Source organism: Chiloscyllium plagiosum, chromosome 13, assembly GCF_004010195.1.
Source record: "Chiloscyllium plagiosum isolate BGI_BamShark_2017 chromosome 13, ASM401019v2, whole genome shotgun sequence".
Lineage (NCBI taxonomy): Eukaryota > Metazoa > Chordata > Chondrichthyes > Orectolobiformes > Hemiscylliidae > Chiloscyllium > Chiloscyllium plagiosum.
The window spans coordinates 53,450,901-53,472,947 of NC_057722.1; the positions used below are offsets into that span (position 1 = coordinate 53,450,901).

General features: G+C 39.9%; 1 protein-coding gene across 1 annotated transcript in view; it reads left to right on the plus strand.

The window, feature by feature from the left end:
* LOC122556387 (serine-rich adhesin for platelets-like) overlaps window positions 1-22,047 on the plus strand; it is a 144,495-nt gene that overhangs the window by 97,828 nt on the left and 24,620 nt on the right. The window contains exons 55-61 of the mRNA XM_043703021.1: window positions 525-650; window positions 2,897-3,030; window positions 4,762-4,932; window positions 6,611-6,796; window positions 9,279-9,415; window positions 16,573-16,691; window positions 18,119-18,337. Of these exons, the coding sequence (XP_043558956.1) occupies window positions 525-650; window positions 2,897-3,030; window positions 4,762-4,932; window positions 6,611-6,796; window positions 9,279-9,415; window positions 16,573-16,691; window positions 18,119-18,337 (1,092 nt within the window). The remainder of the gene's footprint in view (window positions 1-524; window positions 651-2,896; window positions 3,031-4,761; window positions 4,933-6,610; window positions 6,797-9,278; window positions 9,416-16,572; window positions 16,692-18,118; window positions 18,338-22,047) is intronic.

Below are 22,047 nucleotides of genomic sequence, written 5' to 3' on the forward strand. Positions count from 1 at the left end.
AATTAGGACAAAATAGGTTTTCTCAACCTCAGACCGCTGTAACAGGAAGTTTTATGGGATGATTCAAAGACCAGTGTTTGGGATGATTCAAAGACCAGAAAGGATACGTTGTTAAATTCGGCTCTATTATTTGGGACAGACAAAGGTGACTTGTAGTTAGGAAAGAGAAGGAAATTGAAGCTTAATCCATGTCATTCATACATCTGTTGGGCACTAAACTGTACTAGACCATGGATAAATTTGCAAGAAAGAGATGGAGATAGAGAATTGTATATTGAGATTTTTTTTTCCATTCCGAATCAGCTTACTATATATTGCAAAACAATTGCTTTAACATATTATATGTTGCATGCTCCAAAATGTTAACAATAAGTCCACTTAATCCATGTATGAATCATTGTGATATAAAACAAGTCATTTTCAGTTGCAATTTTTAATGTTTCTTTATCAAATGAGAGATACATTAAACTGATGTGCTTTATTTTAATATTTTCAAATGTCTAAAACTTTGCTTTCTGATTCAGATGTGGATGAATGTTCTAGTAATAAGCATGATTGTGACCGCAATGCTGGATTATGTACTAATACACTGGGCTCCTATACATGTTCTTGTAAAAAAGGATATGAAGGCAACGGCTTCATTTGCAAAGGTAATAGTTTCATTCAAAAATCATTGCAATCAATATGGTGATAAACTGTCCTCACTTCATTTCAGATGTTTGCCATATGTTTCAATGAAAATGTACGAAAGTATCTATACATTCAAGTTCTGATTAAATAGTTCAGTTAATTTTATGGACTATTATTTATGTATTAATTATTATTAACATTTGATTGAGTATACAATAATCTGCTGCATTATACAAGTTTAATAACATACCTGTGTTAATGCCAGAGTGAGATGTGGCATAATTAAGTTTATCTTTCACATTTATGTTCACATAATATTGTTTATAAAATTCTGCCTGTAAAGTTATTGCTTGCCAAAAATAGAATAAAGAATTAAGCCAAGATTGTGAATGTATAAATGTTTAAGATTAGATCACGCCATGTGGGAGAATTTTATGTACGGCTACAATGCAGCACCAGCAGACTTTTGAACATAGAAAGGAAACACTTCAGCAGAAGGGTACCAATCCAATGTAATTTATGCCCAAGAGTTGTAAAATATACAGAACAATTTAAGCCTTATTTAGGAATAGCACTTTAAAGATGTTATTTGACCAGGTCAGTGATAAGGGCACCTGCTCTCAGGTAGTTGGGTGGGTTGGGGGCAATAAGCTTATGCTCCATTTGATTGCAAGAGTGGCCTTCTGTTTAGCTGTGTCTTCAACTTCTTTGGCTAGAGGTTACTTTGCTGGATTTCACAGGTGACATTTAGGACTACCTCTTTTCCAAATTTGAAGTTTCCTTAATTGTTATTACATAGAAACATAGAGCACAGAAGCAGATCATTCAGCCCATCATGCCCTCCCACCTTTGAGAATTTGTGTACACAGACACCAAAGTCTGTCCAATCACCTTTCCAAAATTATACATTTGAAATTTCCATTGCTTTCCTGTATTAGTCTCCCCAGAGTCTTAATCTTATTCTCCATAATCACCTGATGAAGAAGCAGTGCTCTAAAACTGTGTGCTTCCAAATAAACCTGTTGGTCTATAACCTGGTGTTGTGTGATTTTTAACTTTGTCTCCCCAAAGTGCACCTCACAACATTACACACTCTCTGCGTTTTGCCTATTTTGCTATTAAATCAACATTAACCTGGGGCTCCGAATATCCTACTCGTAAGGAATCACTTTATCAAGTGTTCTTATATCTGTTAAATGTATAAATGTGATGTCTAAACCAACATCTAGGTCATTTATAAAATTTGGAGAGACTAATGGATTCAAAATAACTGTGAAGCGTCATTCCAATTATTTTTCGTGTGGTTTTATTATTTCTTTGTCCTCGTGCTTTCACAATTTTGCAGAATCAGTACCCCATCCCATAGATCTAATTCTTCCTTAAAATCTGATATAAATACAACCATAGGGCGGCACGGTGGCACAGTGGTTAGCACTGCTGCCTCACAGCGCCAGAGACCTGGGTTCAATTCCCGACTCAGGCGACTGACTGTGTGGAGTTTGCACATTCTCCCCGTGTCTGCGTGGGTTTCTTCTGGATGCTCCGGTTTCTTCCCACAGTCCAAAGATGTGCAGGTCAGGTGAATTGGCCATGCTAAATTGCCCGTAGTGTTAGATAAAGGGGTAAATGTAGGGGAATGGGTGGGTTACGCTTCGGCGGGTCGGTGTGGACTTGTTGGGCCGAACGGCCTGTTTCCACACTGTAAGTAATCTAATCTAATAATTTACATGCTCTTGTATTCAGTTCCCTACATATAAAACTAAAAATTTTATTTGCCTGTTTAGGGTTTTTGACTGGGTTCTGTGTTAGAACATTAAATCTCTCAACCTCTCTGTTTGCATCTTTGTGATAAATCTTGCCATTTGGAAAGACTTTTATCCAAGATTTCTCCAAAATTTACCACAATATGTTTCATATTCTACAATTCAGATACAAAAGGAAGAAAATTAAACTGTTTTAAAAAAAAGTAAAAACAGAAGTCAAGTAAACCTATTACGTAAAAAGAGTATTGGGTTGGGGTGGCAAATAGCCCAGAAAATAATATTAAAGAGCAGTTACAAACTTTTCTTCTTGTGGTCCCCTTCAAACATTCCTTGTCATGTGATACTAAGTGGAGCCTCCTTCCTTTTCACTGCCTAGTGGAGAATATTGCCAACAATTGAAGATGCGTCAACACAAAATTACTATTCAATATGATTTTGTGATAATTGTATGACTGCATTTGGTTTTTAAATTGCATAATGGGGTGTATTTCTTTTATATGTAGAAAAACGGCTATTTGATTATGGATCAAATGTTGGTGATACAAGACTTTACGGAAGGACACGTGATTTTAACTCTCCAATCATCAGCATCCCATCTGGTTTTCCTTTTGATGATGCATTTTACTACAGGTTATATGTACGTTCAAGATCTTTATTTTAATGGTTTATTTCTGAGTATAACCTGCTTTGGCGTTCACTAGCATGAAAATTTCTAGAATGCTTAGTTAGACATTATACTGTGAACATATTCTACAATTTAAGTGAAAATCAAATTTAATAACAGTCTGGTAATATAATTTCATGTAATTATTTTCACTCTTGACATATGTGTTTAATAATACTTCATATGTAAAATGTACAAGGTCTGATTTTTCAAAAGATTCCTTCATTACGTGAATTGACTCTTCTGGTATTGAGTCATATGGACAATATAAAGAATGTACGTTTGATCAACACTTGGTACAGAAGGTGCACAGGGGCATCAATCATTGGTTGAGCCATCCTGGGCTTTGTGGAAAGAAAATTAGTCAGTGCTCCTATTCCAATAAACAGCCCAATACAGGTGTGTCCAATAGGCAGAATGTAGGCAGCTAAGGGTCCATTCCAATCTGCCGCTGAGCTTCCAAATAAAGGACAAATGGTAGATTCTGCCAGAAGGTGACCCTCCAATCAGACGCAGTTTTGCAGCAGGCCACAGACTTGATTATTTTCCTAAAAAAAATTTCTCTTTCCCAGTTTTTCACTACCCTGATTCATTAGTTATACAGCTTCCCTGATTGACCATTCAATCAGGGCAATCTGGCTATTCAGGGATTCCAAAGATATGCTCAAAGTTGTCTCTTACTGAATTGCATTTAAGAATTTCAAGGCAAAATGTTGGCTAGGGAGCTAATTTTACTGGTAGGAATGGAAATCTTTGGAAGGCAAAACCTATGTTGCCAGTTGCATGCATTCAAAACAGGCAAGGTAAGAGGGAGATTGGGAAAGGATGGATAAGATAGATGGGACAGGATAGCGAAGAGAGAGGAGGGTAGGATAGGCCAGAGAGTGGTGGGAGGGAGGAAGGTTATCGATAGAGAGGGAAGGAGTGAGGTAAAAGGGGTGGAGACAAAAATAAATCATATTGTCAATATTTCACATGGTTTTCTAGACCTCTATTCACTCCTTAAAATTTCTTACCCTTGAAATTTGTTGTCCACTGCTTTGAAAACATGAGGGAAAATTGAAAATAAACTGAAAGGAAAAAAAGACAATGGGTAAATTTAACTGGGAATGAGCTCATTAAATTTAAGCATTGGTTCATAAATGTTTCCTCACTCAGGCTCTAATTAAAATGATTTAAGATACCTCAAATGGATTCAAGTCAGGATTTTAACATACTTAGTCTTATGGTTGTGAGAACAGAATTCCAAGAGGTGAAACCCCATACTTTAAGTCCTGACCTTTCAGTTGACTTTCCAATTCCTCCAGACAGAAATTAGTGCAAAATGGACAAAAATGTACCACAACAACAGCAGCGAATGGCAGAATTGCTAGGTTTTTTAATAACCTTCCACCATAACCATTTCTTTGTCAAAAATGCTTTATCCGAGTTCCTCCTGGAAATCACTAAGTCATTTCCACCAAGAATTCAGTCTTCATCAAAGTTCACTTACAATTGTTAAAACGTTAATTCAAATTTGGACTGGTGTCCTTTATATGAGCAATAAAACTTAAAGGATTTTAAGTGGTCACTCAAAAGGTTGAAATTGCACCTATGGCAATCTAACTATTACCTGTTTCATTTCAATTAATCACAGCTTTATAATCCATGTTTTCCCATTGAAGCTAAAACAACTGAGTTGTATCATAACCTATCTTTATTTAGTTTTCAGATAATGGACTAATTATATTTCAACGAAACATTGAGTATCTGCAGTATACATACTCAAGTCCATTCTGGGCATTCAGGAGTTACTTTTATAGAATTCCACCAATGATTGCTGTTTTCTGGGATGATGCAGATTTGAGAAGAGGTATAGGATCCATTTACTACCAGGTAAGGAGGATTAGATCTTTGCCATAGAAACATATTTTATAACCGCTGTTGTAACTTGTATCTCAATGTATCTTTCAAATTGCGCATGTTTGAGATATCTTAACATTAAAACTGAGAAAAATCAAATCTTTTCATGGTACAAGATAATTTAAACAATCTATTTCTAATCAGCATGAAATTATCATTCATTTTTCCCAGGCTAACTGAAAACTTTCCTATCTCTTTACGTAGATGTCAGCAGAGATCTGGAAGCAATGACTTCCTAATAATGTTGTTATAATATTGAACCCTAATTTCAGCCCCACCTTTACAAGGCAAGCAACTCTTAAGAATTATTCACTATGAGTTCATTTGCAACCTGACATGACAAGATCTTTATTACAAACCTTTGGTTTTTCCGTAAGAGCCAAATGTTGGCCATTCCTCTTTGCATGGTCCAATATATTCCACTGTCTAGCATCATCAGCCCTTTAATGTTGCTGTTGCATACCTTGCAATGAGTGAGCCCACGGCCTCATTGAGGCAGGAACCTTTTGGTCATATTAAGTTGAATTTAAATCATAAAATTGGCCTTCTAAGCTGATATATAACAATATGAAACAAATGCTCAGAAGCTTAATGAAAGCTGATGAAATCAGAATCATCTACTGACTATCTAATTTGCCCATGACAGTTAGTGAGTGTTAGTGTTGGAAGGTTTACAGCCAAAAGGCAAATCTTTCATCAGCCACTGTCCAGCCATTCTGGGGAGCAATTCTAGTGATGACATTATTGTTTAACAGAAATTGTCAACACACAAGTCCTTCCAAAAAAGAGTTATCTGCCTAATTTTATTTTATGGCTAATTTATTAAAAGAAAAGGAGGTGATAGTTTTTTGGCTAAGTGTAAGATGAGTTTTTTTTTTGAAGGAATTCCCCTTTTTCTTCCCAAACTTTCTCACCAAACTCACCTCATTAGTTAGTTACTCTGCCAGACTGGCATCCCTCGTGTCATGGAGTCATAGAGATGTACAGCATGGAAACAGACCCTTCGGTCCAACCCGTCCATGCCGACCAGATATCCCAATCCAATCTAGTCCCACCTGCCAGCACCCGGCCCATATCCCTCCAAACCCTTCCTATCCATATACCCATCCAAATGCCTCCTAAATGTTGCAATCATGAGGCTCAATATTAAAATGTTGAGATGCAATTGTGCAACATGCCATAATCCCAATTCATTGACAACTTGTCACTGCCCAGTGAGAAACTCACCACACTGCTTGACAAATGTATAAGCCATGCAACAAATTGCTCCTGATGTGGAGATGGGTCTTGCCTGATTTCTCAGCCATTTACATCACAGATCTCACCATAACCCATGTCACTCAGGCTACGATAATGTTCTGCCCAAAGCCAAGAAGATTTCTAGGTTCTGCCATTGCAAAATATTGTCAATGCTTAGTTCTGAGGAAAGTTAATCAACCTAAATGTTGTCTTGGTTTCTCTATCTACTATGCCTGATTTGCTATGTGTTTCCAGCATTTTCTGTTGCTAATAGTTATTGCACTGTACCATATTTGGCATAACATATATGAATTGTTACTAATCAATTCCAAACAGTTAGCAGTTTTGCAGAACTAATGTGGCAAGAAATGCATACCAGGCAAAGGAAAACTAACATCTGCATTTTTTTCAGGTGTTTGATTTTCAAGTCCGGACCGATTCTTTCAGTAGGAATTTCCAGAATGACATTAAAACACGAGTGAATTCTTACTATGGTTCAGAGCTTGGGAGTGTAACCTTCATGCCTAAGTGGGCACTCAAGATCACGTGGGATAATGTCCTTCCGTATTCTGGATATATAAACTCAGATTCTGGGGCTGTATGTATTTATTAACTCGCCATTACAATGTAAATTTCTCTTTGCCTGTCACGTTGCACATTGATCTTTGTAAAATCCTTTGAAACATGTCCTTTAAGTTGTAATAAGGTGCCTGCCAGTTTTGAAATGCTCAAAAGTCTTGTGCCTATCAGAATTTCAAGTTACTGAACCCCAGCCATTTTCCCCTAAGCTGATTTAGTTAAGTTTAGAAGGCCGAGTCTTCAATGAAGCCAAGATTTTGTTCCTCTGATGTCCGATATGCATCACCATTCATCATGCCAGTTTACCACAGAAATGTCAGGTCCTCTTTCAATTAAACCGTGCCTGATCCAATACATGTGGAATTTTTCACACACATAAATTAATTGTGATATGAATTAAAATACTTTTCGTTGAACTCATGTTACATTAGGTACTCAAAGTTTGTGAGAAGCATTAGGTACTGCTCATTTTTACATAAATCAATAGTTATAGATCCAACTTTTGCCCTGGCAAAAATGCTAGAATTTGTTAGGGATTATGGGTCTTAGCTCTGGCTCTCTCCTGTATCTGGGGTAGCAATGGTTCATACCTGTATGGCTCCAAGAGGCTACTGACCATTTAACTGCCCAGTTGCCTCATTGAAGTGGCATTTTAGTGCCCTCAGATTGTGGAGCCAGGAATCTGGAGATTACACCAGGTAAGGGAGGTGCAATTCTTTTGGGTCACAAGACTCCTTTGGAGAGCTGAGGTACAACTGTGGTAAGATCCCAGGATATCTTAGCAGTAGAGTGAACAAAGACCCTTTCTGTATAGGATGGGAAGCATCTGGAATCTTTGGGTGTGAGGGTCAGGAATCCTTGTGCCAAGAACACCATGGGAAGTTCACTGTGGCAAAGATGATGTATAAATGGTGCATAAAACCTTGACAGTCAGTCAAAATTAAATGACAACCTGTCATCAAGTGTCAACAAATGTCAATCTGTCAAGGGATTCTTAAAAATCTCAAAATCTCAAAATGTGGGGGTTATCTTGAAACAGAAACTGAACTTGGCTAGCCTTACAAGAGCTGTGGCTGCAAGTGCAGGTCAGAGGCTTGGAATTGCGCAGCAAGTAAATCACCTCTTGGCTCCTCAAAACCAGTCCACCATTTATGAGGTCCAAATCAGCAGTGAGATAGAACACTCTCCACTTGTGTGAATTATCACAGATCCAACGATAGCTGAAAAGTTAAACACCATCTGGGACAAAGCAGCCTGCATGATTGCTGCTCTCTCCAGAATCTCCCATGTTCATTCTCTCCACAGTGGCAGTAGTGTGCACCACCTACAAGTTGCTCCATAGCAATACACCAAAACTCCTTAGACAGAATCTTCCAAACCTTCAATATCTATTACCTAGAAGGATAAACACAGCAGTTAGATGGGAATACCACCAGCTGCAAGTTCCCATCTGAGCCATATTTCTGGCTGACTTCGAGCTGTATGGTGATGGGTCAAAATCCTACAGCTTCTTAACTCCAGTACAGGTGTGCCTACACCACACAGACTGCAGTGATTCAGGAAGGCAGTTCACCACCTTTTCAAGAGCAATTAGAGACAGGCAATAAATGCTGGCTCAGCCAATGAAACCCACATCCATTAATGGATTTTTGAAAAAATGAATGACAGTGTTCTCAAACAGTGAGAATGCAATATAGGAATTTAATAGATCCATATATTTTCTTAGGTGTGTATGTGATTGTGGATTTCTTTACTTGGTCAAGGTGTTGGGTGGAAGATAAGTTAGCATGAGTATCAGAGCTGTAAAGGATTGAAGGAATGATTGGACATATCTGGGCAAGGGCACCATAAAATAATAGCATTGAGTGACATGAGGTACTAGGTGTCATTGGGAATAGCTAAATGGACATTTGTTGACATGGAGCTATGCGAGGGACCATGGGGTTAGCTTCAGGTCATAGGTTGGCGTGGATGGTGCATAGTAAATGAGCGAATGAGAACACAAGGGATATTTTCTGTTTAAATGTTTAAACTTCGCTGACAGTGCTGTAGTCCCCAGGCAGGCATTTTGATTAGACCATCTCAGTCACTAAGGGGCTTCTCAGCACTTTTTGCTTGACTTTTAATCCACCCTGGATGGAAATTCCAAAAGCAGTCGGCCATTTTTACAGTCAGACTTAAAAAGTGGGGATATCTCCAGACTGCATCCTGACCCAGGAATACAAAAATCAGGACAATACCTACGTTAAAAGTAAAGTACACTATAGTTTTGAATATTTTCTCCATTAGTCATAATGACATTGAGGTAGAGAGATAGAATTATTGTGTCTAGATACAGTCTGACATAAACACATGCAGCTGCTTTTAATATAAACATTGAATTATTTCCAGTGTTTTATTTCTTACTATGACTTTTCTTCTGCTGAATCTTATTTTTCTTTGAAATTTAAATTGTGCTTTTCCACCTTAATTGTACACAAATTTGAGTTTTTCTTTTTCAGACCAATACTTACCAGGCAGTCCTAACAACAGATGGCATCTTTTCCTTCTGTTTAATTCAATTCAAAGATGGTGGAATGAACTGGCAATATTACTTAAGGCCTTACTACAGAAACTATGCTCTCATGGGCTATTATAGGTAATTACGACTGAATTTGTGCTGTGCTTTAAAATAGAGATTTCTAAGGTAATGGTTTCAAATATTGGCAGGATCTTCCCAGGCTGTGAATGATGTGGACTATGGTGAGAAATGTGGGAGAATCGCATCGGCTATACTATAGGAATATCCCGGCTTTGGCAAATACTTTCATCTACAATGCCTGAGAGAATTGGCCTCCCGTTGCATGAGAGAGGCACCACTAGAGTGTGGCAGGCAATTAATGGAGTGAGTTGTGAATGATCGCACAAGAGAACCTGCTAAACCTTAAACAGACAAAAGCCATTCATGAAACTCAACAAAAATAACACTTAGAACAACATGGAAGATTCATCCAATGTTATTTTCTTATAGCAGAATATAGTATTTCACAGCAACAGGTCTTTAAATCTTTAACAGATCTCAACTTTACCCTACTCACCATTTTTTGTTATATTTTCCAAACCCTAGACTTTCTTGTATTTATTTCAATTAAATTGAATTAGGTTTATTGTGTATTCACATGGTACAGTGAAAGGTTGACACATCTCCATGTGGCACCATCTTAGGTACCTCGATACAGAATCTTAGGTTATTTGAATCTTCTAATGAATGACCTCCCTGGAAATGTATGCTGCACACTTATTAGTCTTAAGGCAAATTAAGGCCGCAAAAATGGTATGGCAATTATCAAGGGGGAAATTTTAATCTATATGTTGATTAGTTGAACCAGGACGGTCAGGGTGACCGTGAGGAGGAGTTCATTGAATGTATAGAGTCATAGAGTCATTGAGATGTACAACATGGAAACACACCCTTCTGTCCAACTTGTCCATGTTGACCAGATATCATAATCAAATCCATTCGCATTTGTCAGCACTTGGTCCATAACCCTCGAAACCCTTCCTATTCATATACTCGTCCAGTTACTTTTTAATGCTGTAATCGTACCAGCCTCCACCACTTCCTCATTCCATATATGCACCACCCTCTGCATGAAAAGGTTGCCCCTTAGGTCCCTTTTATATCTTTCCCCTCTTACCCTAAGCCTATGCCATCTGGTTCTGGACTCTCACACCAGGGAAAAGACCTTGACTATTTACCCTATCCATGCCCCTCATGATTACATAAACTAATATAAGGTCACCCCTCAGCTTCCGATGGTCCAGGGAAAACAGCCTCAGCTTAATCAGTCTCTCCCTCCAGCTCATATTCCCCCAACTGTAGCATCATCCTCGTAAATCTTTTCTGAACCCTTTCAAGTTTCACAACATCCTTCCAACAGGAGAGAGACAAGAATTGCACTTAATACTCCAAAAGTGGCCTAACTAATGTCCTGTACAGTTGCAACATGACCTCCCAACCCCTATACTCAATGCTCGAAAGGAAAGCGTACCAAATAGCTTTTTCTCAATCCTATCTTCTTGAAATCCACTTCCAAGGAATTATGAACCTGGACTCCAAGGTCTCTTCGTTCAGAAACACTGCTGAACAAAGTCCTGTTCTGATTTGCCTTACCAAAATGCAGCACCTCACATTTATCTAAATTAAACTCCATCTGCCACTCGTCAGCCCATTGGCTCATCCAATCAAGGTCCTGTTGTAATCTGAGGTAACCTTATTTGCTGTCCACTATACCTCCAATTTTGGTGTCATCTGCAAACTTACTAACTAGACCTCCTATGTTCAGTCAGTCCTAACAACTGATAGTTTATATAAATGACGAAAAGCAGTGGACCTAGCACTGATCCTTGTGGCACAACACTGGTCACATTTTGAAAAACAACCCTCCACCACTATCATCTGTCTTCTACCTTTGAGCCAGTTCTGCATCCAAATGGCTAGTTCTCCCTGTAATCCATGAGATCTAACCTTGCTACCCAGTCTACCATGAGGAACCTTGTTGAATGCCCTACTGATGTCCACATAGATCACATCCGCCAGTCTGCCCTCATCAAACCTTTTTGTTACTTCTTCAAAAAACTCAGTCAAATTCATGAGATGTGATTTCTAATGCACAAAGCCATGTTGACTATCCCAATCAGTCCTTGCCTTTCTAAATCCATGCAAATCCTCCTCCTCAGGATTCCCTCCAACAACTTGCCCACCACTGATGTCAGGCTCACCGGTCTACAGTTCGCTGGCTTTTCCTTACCACCATTCTTAAATAGTGGCATCATATTAGACAACCTCCAGTCTTGCAGCACCTCAACTGTGACTATTGATGATACAAATATCTGAGCAAAGGGCCCAGCAATCACATCCTTAGCATCCAATAGGGTTCTAGAGTATACCTACGTTGTTTTCTTGAACAGTATGAAATGGAACCAATGAAGGAGCAAGCTGTCCTAGATCTGGTCCTGTGTAATGAAACAGAAATAATTAACGATGTCTTAGTTGGGATCCTCTTGGAAGGAGTGATCACAATATGGTTGAATTTAGAATACAGATGGAAAGTGCAAAGCTAAAATCCAATACCAGGGCCCTGTGCTTAAACAAGAGAGACTACAATAGGATGAGGGAGGAGTTAGCCAAAGTAGATTGGAAGCAAAGACTTATGGTGGGATAGTTGATGAGCAGTTGATTGACTTTCAAAGCAATTTTTCAAAGTTCTCAGCAAAGTATATACAGGTAAACAACCTTTTATCCAAAATTCCGAAATCCGAAAAGCTCGGAAATCCGAAGCCTTTTTCATGAAGTTTTTTTCTCCATTACGACATTGTTTGGCATGCGAACAGTTAACCCAACTCCACACCCAGTCGATGCATGTCACTCAGATGTGATGTGGGTGGGCATGGCCCAGCACTAGCAAGGCCTCCATTCTGTCTCAGGACCCATAGTATTCACAGTGAGTCTGCTGCTTGGTAAGATTTTTTTAAAATTTCACCGTCAAGCTGTCACTTATTCCAAAATTCAAAAACTTCCAAATTTTGAAAACTAGCTGGTCCCGAGTGTTTTGGATAAAGGATTGTGTACCTGTACCAGTGAAAATAAAGGACTGCAGAAAAGGGGGTAATCTGCCATGTCTGAGGAAATAAAGCAGACTATCAAATTAAAAGAGAAGGCATACAAAGTGGCCAAGATCAGCTGGAAAATAGAAGATTGGGAAAATGTCCTGTACAGTTGCAACATGACCTCCCAACCCCTATACTCAATGCTCGACTCCACACCCAGTCGATGCATGTCACTCAGATGTGATGTGGGTGGGCATGGCCCAGCACTAGCAGGCCTCCATTCTGTCTCAGGACCCATAGTATTCTCAGTGAGTCTGCTGCTTGGTAAGATTTTTTAAAAATTTCACCGTCAAGCTGTCACTTATTCCAAAATTCAAAAACTTCCAAATTCTGAAAACTAGCTGGTCCCGAGTGTTTTGGATAAAGGATTGTGTACCTGTACCAGTGAAAATAAAGGACTGCAGAAAAAGGGGTAATCTGCCATGTCTGTGGAAATAAAGGAGACTATCAAATTAAAAGAGAAGGCATACAAAGTGGCCAAGATCAGCTGGAAAATAGAAGATTGGGAAAATCTTAAAGGTGAACAGAAAGCCAAAAAAAAAGCGAGAAAAGAAAGTAAGATAAATCATGAGAAAAAAAGTAGCTCAGAATATAAAGACAGTAAGCAAACGTTTTCACTAAATGTAAAAGAAAATAGAGTGGCTTAAGTAAACATTGATCTTTTAGTTAAAAATCACACAACACCAGGTTATAGTCCAACAGGTTTAATTGGAAGCACACTAGCTTTCGGAGCGATGCTCCTTCATCAGGTGATAGTGGAGGGCTCGATCGTAACACAGAATTTATAGTGTGATGTAACTGAAATTATACATTGAAAAATTGATTGTCTGTTAAGCCTTTCATCTGTTAGAATACAGTGATAGTTTCACTTCTTTCATGTGTAAATCACAAAACCATTTTTTTTTAAAGTTGCATTCTCGGGTTAACAGCTAGTGTGCTTCCAATTAAACCTGTTGGACTATAACCTGGTGTTGTGTGATTTTTAACTTTGTACACCCCAGTCCAACACCGGCATCTCCAAATCTTGGTCTTTTAGAGGAAGGGGGATTTATTAATAGGATATGATGAAATGGCCGAGGCATTGAACAGGTATTTTGTGTCAGTCTTCACAATAAAAACCACTAATAACATGCCAGTAATTGATAAAGAGACAAAGGTAGGTGAGGACCTGGAAACAATCATTATTATAGAAGATGTGGTGTTGGGAAAGCTAATGGAGCTAAGGATAGACAAGTCTCCTGGCCTCGATGGAACGCATCCCAGGGTGCTAAATGAGATGGCAGAAAAATGTTAAGTGCACTAGTAGTAATTTTCCAAAATTTGCTGGACTCTGGGGCAGATGTGATGCCATTGTTTAAAAAAGGAGGTAGATAGAAGGTGTGAAATATAGACCAATGAGCTTAACTTCTGTAGTGGGGAAGATGTTGAGTCTTTTATCAAGGTATCTCATAGAGTCGTAGAGTCATAGAGATGTACAGCATGGAAACAGACCCTTCGGTCCAATCCGTCTATGTCAACCAGATATCCCAACCCAAGCTAGTCCCACCTACCAGCATCCAGCCCATAGCCCTCCAAACCCTTCCTATTCATAAACCCATCCAGACGCCTTTTAAATGTTGCAATTGTACCAGCCTCCACCACTTCCTTTGGCAGCTCATTCCATACACGTACCACCNNNATAGGAAGGAGACCAGAATTGCACGCAATATTCCAACAGTGGCCTAACCAATATCCTGTACAGCTGCAACATGACTTCCCAATTCCTGTACTCAATACTCTGACCAATAAAGAAAAGTAATGCCTTTTTCACTATCCTTACTCCACTTTCAAGGAGCTATGAACCTGCACTCCAAGGTCTCTTTGTTCAGCAATACTCCCTCGGACCTTACCATTCAGTGTATAAGTCCTGCTAAGATTTGCTTTCCCAAAATGCAGCACCTCGCATTTATCTGAATTAAACTCCATCTGCCACTTTTCAGCCCATTGGCCCATCTGGTCAAGATCCTGTTGTAATCTGAGGTAATCCTCTTCGCTGTCCACTACACCTCTAATTTTGGTGTCATCTGCAAACTTACTAACTGTACCTCTTATGCTCACTTCCAAATCATTTTTGTAAATGACAAAAAGTAGAGGACCCAGCACAGATCCTTATGGCACTCCACTGGTCACAGGCCTCCAGTTTGAAGAATAACCCTCCATCACCACCCTCTGTCTTCTACCTTTGAGCCAATTCTGTATCCAAATGTCTAGTTCTCCCTGTATTCCGTGGGATCTAACCTTGCTAATCAGTCGTCCCATGGGGAACCTTGTCGAACGCCTTACTGAAGTCCATATACATCGCATCTACCACTCTGCCCTCATCAATCCTCTTTGTAACTTGCTCAAAAACCTCACTCAAGTTTGTGAGACATGATTTCCCATGCACAAAGCCATGTTGACCATCCCTAATTAGTCCTTGCCTTTCCAAATGCATGCACATCCTGTCCCTCAGGATTCCCTCCAACAACTTGCCCACCACCGCCTTCAGGTTCACTGGTCTATAGTTCCCTGGCTTGGCCTTTCCACCCTTCTTAAACAATGGCACCACGTTAGCCAACCTCCAGTCTTCCTGCACCTCACCTATGACATCTCGATAGGAGTTGTCCCATTGGGCAGATACAGAATGGGTTCATGAAGGCAGGTCATGCTTAATTAATCTTTTGGAATTCTATGAAGACATTACGAGCACGGAGGACAATGGAGACCCAGTAGATGTGGTCAATCTAGATTTCCAAAAGGCATTCGAAATGGTGCCGCACAAAAGGCTGCTGCATAAGATAAAGATGCAAGGTGTTATGGGCAATGTATTAGCATGGACAGAGGATTGGTTAACTAAAAGGAAGCAAAGAGTGGGGATAAATGAGTGCTGTTCTGGCTGGCAATCAGTGAATAGTGGTGTGCCTCGGGGATCAGTATTGGGACTGCAGTTGTTCACAATTTACATAGATGAATAGGAGTTGGGGACAACGTGTAGTGTTTAAAAGTTTGCAGATGACACTAAGATGAGTGGCAAAGCAAAGTGTACAGAGGACTGTGAAACTTTGCGAAGGGACATAAATAGTTTAAGTGAGTGGACAAAGGTCTGTCAAATGGAATACAATATTAATAAATGTGAAGTCATCCATTTTGGTAGGAGTAACAGTAAAAAAGACTTTTGCTTGAATGCTCAGAAATTGCAGCATGCTGCTGTTCAGAGGGACCTGGGTGTCCTTGTGTATGAATCACAGACGGTTGGTTCGTAAGTGCAACAGGTAATTAAGAAGGCATGTGGAAATTTGTCCCTCACTGTTCAAGGAATTGAGTTCAAAAGCAGAAAGATTATGTTGCAGTTGTATAGGGTGCTGGTGAGGCCGCACCCGGAGTACTGTGTGCAGTTTCATTTTCCTTGCTTGAGAAATAACGTACTAGCCCTCGGTTGATTCCGGGGTTGAGGGAGTTGGCTGAGAAGACTGGGTTATATTCATGGGAATTTTGGAGAATGAGGTGAGATCTTATAGAAATGTATAAAATTATGAAGGGAATAGATAAGATAGAAGTAGAGCGGATGTTTCCACGGTGGGTGAAACTAGGACAAGGGGGCATAGCCTCAAAATTAGGGGGAAGCAGATTTAAGACTGAATTGAAGAGGAACATCTTCACCCAGACGGTTGTGTATCTGTGGAATTCCCTGCCCAGTGAAGTGGTTGAGGCTTCCTCAGTAAATGGTTTTCAAAGCTAAGATAGACAACTTTTTGAACAGTAAAGGAATTAAGGGTTATGGTGAAAGGGCGGGTAAGTGGAGCTGAGGCCACTAAAAGATCAGCCATGATCTTGCTGAATGGCGAAATGGGTTCGAAGGGCCAGACGGCCTCATCCTGCTCCTGCTCCTAGTTGTTATGTTCTTAAGGCTCAATTTGAATCTCTTACTTCAAATTCAAAACTGATCCTGGGTATTTGAACCCTTCACCACAATGCATTTTGTCTGGAGTTTCTTTGCTGTTGTAATGTGCTTTCAGTGCAGAATTTGCTTCCATAATCATCTCTGCTTGGTTCAGTAACCAGTGTTGAATTCGGTTTATTTGTTGTCTTCTAAGTTAATAGTTACATTCATTTTCACCTCATTTACAGTGCATCTACGAGTTCCAACTTTGATTCAAACTTTCCAGCCTTTAATGACCCCCACACCCGATTCTTTGTATCACCTAGTAAAATCTACCATCCAGATCAATACCCAGGCTTTAAAACAGGTTAGTCATGTTAATTGTAATTTTACAATAACAAAATCTATCGATACAATGTTGTTTTAATTGTCTTGTCTTCTATACATAACATTTACTTCACTTTTATAAATATGTAAAAAGAAAAAAGATGAGCGTAGACAAAATTAATATTCTTATAAAGGGAAATGAGAGAATCGATAATGGACACCGCATACTCTATCTCTATCTCCACACCCAGACAAACACGTAACTGCAAAATAAATCAGTCAGCTAGGAATTATGATCCCCTCCACAGCCAGCTTCCTGGACCTACTGATGGCAACTTTAGCCAGGTCCAAGAGTGAGCTCATAAGGAGCTACTCCATCCTATCTGCTTCTCTCTACATTAGATGCGTTGGACTGAAGCATAACCAGAAGTATAGTAAAAAATATTTAACCTCCAATAAACACCTGGACTCCACAGCAGAACAGAATTAACAGCTCTTCTGGGTGCCCGTAATCCACCTTCAACTACAGTTTACTGGACTGCTGTGTGCAACACTGTCTGTGTGAACTTGCCTCTTCTCTCCCACACAAGGGAAGAACCCAGTTCTATTTCTCATGAAAGAACAGATGAAGAAATAAAAACAAACACCTAAGAGAGTAGTGGGACAATGATCAAAAGTCACTGCAAAAACCAGGGATGAGAAAACAAAGATGAGAGTGTGTTAAATGAAAATAGTTTTGGTTTGGGAAATTATGCACCTGGCCCTCATGAGTTCTCACTTATCATGAAAGGCTTATGAGCTCAACCTTTTCTTAATAAAACAAGCCCACCACTAATTAAACCAAACCCCAATTAACAAATTACAACAAACACTGTCCACCATGGGCAGTGCAACAGAAACAGAAAACAAAAAGGTGAGGAAGCAAGGCGTGACTAAATCAAAATGAAGTTGATGAGGGTGATAGCTAACCCCAGCTCTGCCCACCTATCTCTGAAAGCCTCGAGGGTACCCTGAGTGCTCACGGCTTGCTCTCTCTCCCAGGACACTCAAAGATGAAAGTAGCCACAGAAGAGAGGCAGAATTCACCTCTTAAATACAAACCCATGAGCACTACCTAGTCACAATCAACTTTGTAAATGTTCGATTTGAGCTTAAGGCACGATTGTGGTTTGATAGTAGTGCCCTGACATCCAGACCGGAAGGCCTGTTTCAGAGGTGCAAAGTAACAACTCTGAAAAGGTTCTTTCGGAAGTTATCTTCTATTTAAGTTGGCTTGTCTTGGAATCAGGATGCTTGGACTCAAGTCTCACATGCTGCAGAGGTGTGAGCAGGTTGATGAAAAATACCTCATTTTAACTCCAATAAGAATGTGCTTATTATATAATAACATTGCTCTGTGAATTGAATGTAATTTTCTTGAGGGTTGTAATTTTTTGTTGAATGTCTGTAATCTTTGATTGTTTATAGGCAAAAAGGGACTGTGGGCTTATCGCTTGGAAAGAAACACCCAGTTCACAAAAAACCCAAGGCAAAAGTGCTTTGATTGGTACATACGAGAGCCTTTTCCATTCTGGAGTTTCTTCACTTCCCCTTGTCCCTGCTCATTTTTTCAGGCTATATTTGATCGTGCCTATACTTGGGGAGGTGAAATATATTACTATGGATTTGATATTAAAGAACCTCAAGGTAATTGTTAACTTTATTATTCAATAATTGTGTCCTCAGAAATACTATTATTTGAAATATTGAACATCAGTACACATTTGAAATCAAGAGATTGTCATCTAGGTTACTTCAGAATGATTCAAATGTTTAATGTTTGGTATGTTTTCTTGCTCCTGGTATGTGGGGTCACTTACAAGATCAGCATTTGTTGCCCATCCACAATTCTCTTGAAAAAGTATAATCTTTAAAAAGAATGCTGAAAGATGAGATTTTTTAAAGGGATAATTAGGGCAGATTTGCTCTCAATGGCGCTAAACTGCAGCACTACACAAATGAATTTCTCCCTTGAAATATTTGAAAATAGAGGTTTAGGGATTGTAACTCGATGTGGTAGAAAGACTACTATGTTCCACTGACCCTCAGAATTATGCTGGCTGAATTGAAGCTCTCCAGCCAAGTTGAAAAGTAGAAGCCAAACTAATAAGGAACGAGTCAATCTGATGACCTTTGTGTGTAAACAAACCTGAAGCAAGTGGAGTCTATTACGGATTTACCAAAGCAACAATGAAGAAACACCAGAGGAAATGGAGAGTAGGAGCAAAGACATAGTACTCAGATTGGTGGGACATGACAAGTAGTGATCCCAGGAATGTGTACTGGGATGTCAGCATTCTTGAATGATTTGAATGAACGTATACAAAGTTATATATCCAAGTTTGCAGGTAGCATACAGTTTGAAGACAGGGTAAGTTGTGCAGGTGTGTAGAAATTAAAGTTATAACATGATTGGTTGGGAAAACAGTGACAGGTAAAGTTCAATGTGGAAAATTGCTGCCATCCAATTTGTTTCCAAGACAGAAAAACTGGCATTTATTGTCTTTAGCATAAAACAAAGAACTTTGGACTAGCAAAGAGTTTTGAGTGTTTATCCATGTCCTATCAAAAATATTGCAGGTATTGTGCGTGGCCTATCCGTTTAAGTGTGCAACAACTATCGATGTTTTTGTGCCAATGTGCTTTCATGCTTTCTTAAAGTGGATGGCCTGTGCATGGCCTGCACAGTAACTCCCAGGTTTGGCAATGTAACTCAGAGGGAACCTTGATGTCCATGTAAGCAAATCACAAATAGTGCTCAGATACTATAAGTAATGAAAAGAATAATAGAATGGGGGCTGGAATACAAAAAAAGGTTGAAGTTATGCTTTATTGGATATAACTTTAGTCAGACAGAACCTAAATCAGTGCATTCACTTCTATGGACAGCTTCTTTGAAAGGATGTCACTGGCTTTGGAAAGTGTAGAGCAAAGATTCAACAGAACAAAGCAGAGATGTAAAGGACAAAACTATGAGAACAGGTTGCCTAAACACAGCTTTATCACATAAAATTAGAATGGTGAGGAATTAGCTGAAGGAAATGTTTTAAAAACTATGAAAGGATTTGAGAGGGTAGAAACCGTTGTTGGGGTCTGAGTGATGTGAGACATGATGTGATTTGAAACAGAATTGGATGATAGGTGCAGGGAGGCACTTGATGCCAAGATCAACTTGCTCCATGCTTTTTATAAGCACAGAAGTGGAACTCTCATAAGGCAGCAGGCCAATTGACAGTCATTATTGCTTGACAATTGCCTTGTTAATATCATGACTCACCTCATTAATATTCAGACTTCCACATCTTACCAAATTTGGCAAACCAACTGGATATTGGGCAGACTTGACAGGAAAACCAGAGAGAGCACTTGGTACACTCATCTTGTAGCTTGCTCTGAGTGTCTTCCCTGTTGGAAACCCAGCAACATCTCAGGACCCAGACCATGGGCACAAACCATGCCCCATAAACACAAACATAGGATTCCAACATATGCCAGTCTCTAAGAACCTTCCTAGCACATCGCCAATTCATTTACAGTATGCCTCTGCATTTCAGTCCTGAATGGCAACAATTATCACTGTAATGCTGCAGGAAGGTCACAGTGTGCTCAGGTATGTGCACACAGCTCATGGACAGAATAAGGGTACATCTCTGGCCTAATTACTTTCTGGAATAGTGCTCACTCACTGTGAGCTTATCCGAATGCTCACAGCATCCCTGCCTTGCCAGAGAGACCCAGCTCACGTTATTGCTGCCATTTAGTGCAGACATAAAGCCAGGGAGCTTGACATTTATGTCAGAAGGCCTCGATCAAGTCAACAGGGCTAGCTCTCGGTTGTGGGATCCCACCGCGACAAGTCAAAGGCAGCCTCTGATACCAGACCTGGCCCTGCTTGGGGCCTTCAGAGTTAGGATCCTGTCCTAATAAGAGACAAGGAACTGAAGGACGGGCAATATACCACCTATCTTGACTCTTCTACTGTGGACCGTTTTCCTCCTGGATTGAGAGAGGTGTAGATATTACAGGGGGTAAAGTGGGTGGCACAGCTATTCCTGTTGGTCCTGATGGGGAGGTGTCCTCAGTGTATGAGTAGGCAGTGCAGGGAGCCTGCAGGGTTAATGGTTTTGGGTGTTGGGCTGGGTGAGAGCAAGTGGGGAAGATGTTGGAGGCATTAGAGAGAGTGTAAGAGCTTAAGCCTTGGTGTGGGGTGGATACAGAAGCAGAGCTTGAGTGAATGTGAGGTATCAGAGAGAAGCAGAATGGAAAACCCTACTGAACCCCTGCCTACAGTGCTGTGCATTCCTCTCGGTGACTGAAACAGCTTTAACCCAGTGGCACTCTCAGGTCATTCTGGTCCTGCGGAAGGGGGGAGTACACCGCTGGCACCATCCCATCCAACAGGACCTCCAGTACCCTGCATTCAAAGCAGGGCGCCAATTTGCCCCATCTGCCATGTTGTCAGGGTCTCTGCAGGTAAGCTCCAGAGGACACAATGGCCTTTTACAGCTGATTCAGGTGGAAAGGATGGCAAGCTGTTCAGGAAGCGATGTGTGGTAAAATGGAACAGAACTCAGATTGGGGAGACACAACAAAGGTCTGGTAGGTAATTAAAGAGGCAAGTTTGGTAAAATAGGGCAACAGAGCTCATTAGGCCTTGTGGTGACAAATCCTCTGAAAAATATAGCTCAACTTGGACTTGGCCAAAACTATTTCATAGCCCAGGGAAACTATTTCATCTGGTGTAAGTATCTGGAACAAGAGCACAATCCTATAACTGGTACTAGACTATTTAGATGTGAAATCAACAAGACCCAGAGGTGTAGCAGAAATTTGGAACTGTCTTCTACAAAAGGCTTTGGATACTGGATTAGTTTAATGTTTTAACTTTGAGGTTGATTAGTTTTTGAGAGATAAAGTTAGCAAGAGGTAGCAGATGTGGATAAATTAAGCTGTATCAAGTTATCAAATTGAATAGGGTAACATTCATTGGTATTTTAGTCCTGTTCCTGTGCCGAGAGTTTGGCGCTGAAAAACACAGCAGGTCAGGCAGCATCCAAGGAGCAGGAGAATCGATGTTTCAGGCATAAGCCCTTCATCAGGAATGAATCCTGTTCCTGTGCCCTTATCATCCATTGAGTGTAATACTGGATGATGTTCTGATACAATCAAATAGTTTTCTCTCGGCAGCCTACAATGACAGAAATGAGTTTCATTATCTGTCAATTGGCACTAGAGACCGAAAATAATGAATCTGGGTTTGGGGTGAAACAGACTGGAGAAAATAGCAATAATGTCTTCCATTAATCATAATGCCTACAGTTTAAAAACTGGAATGGCTCACAAGCATTAAAGACTAA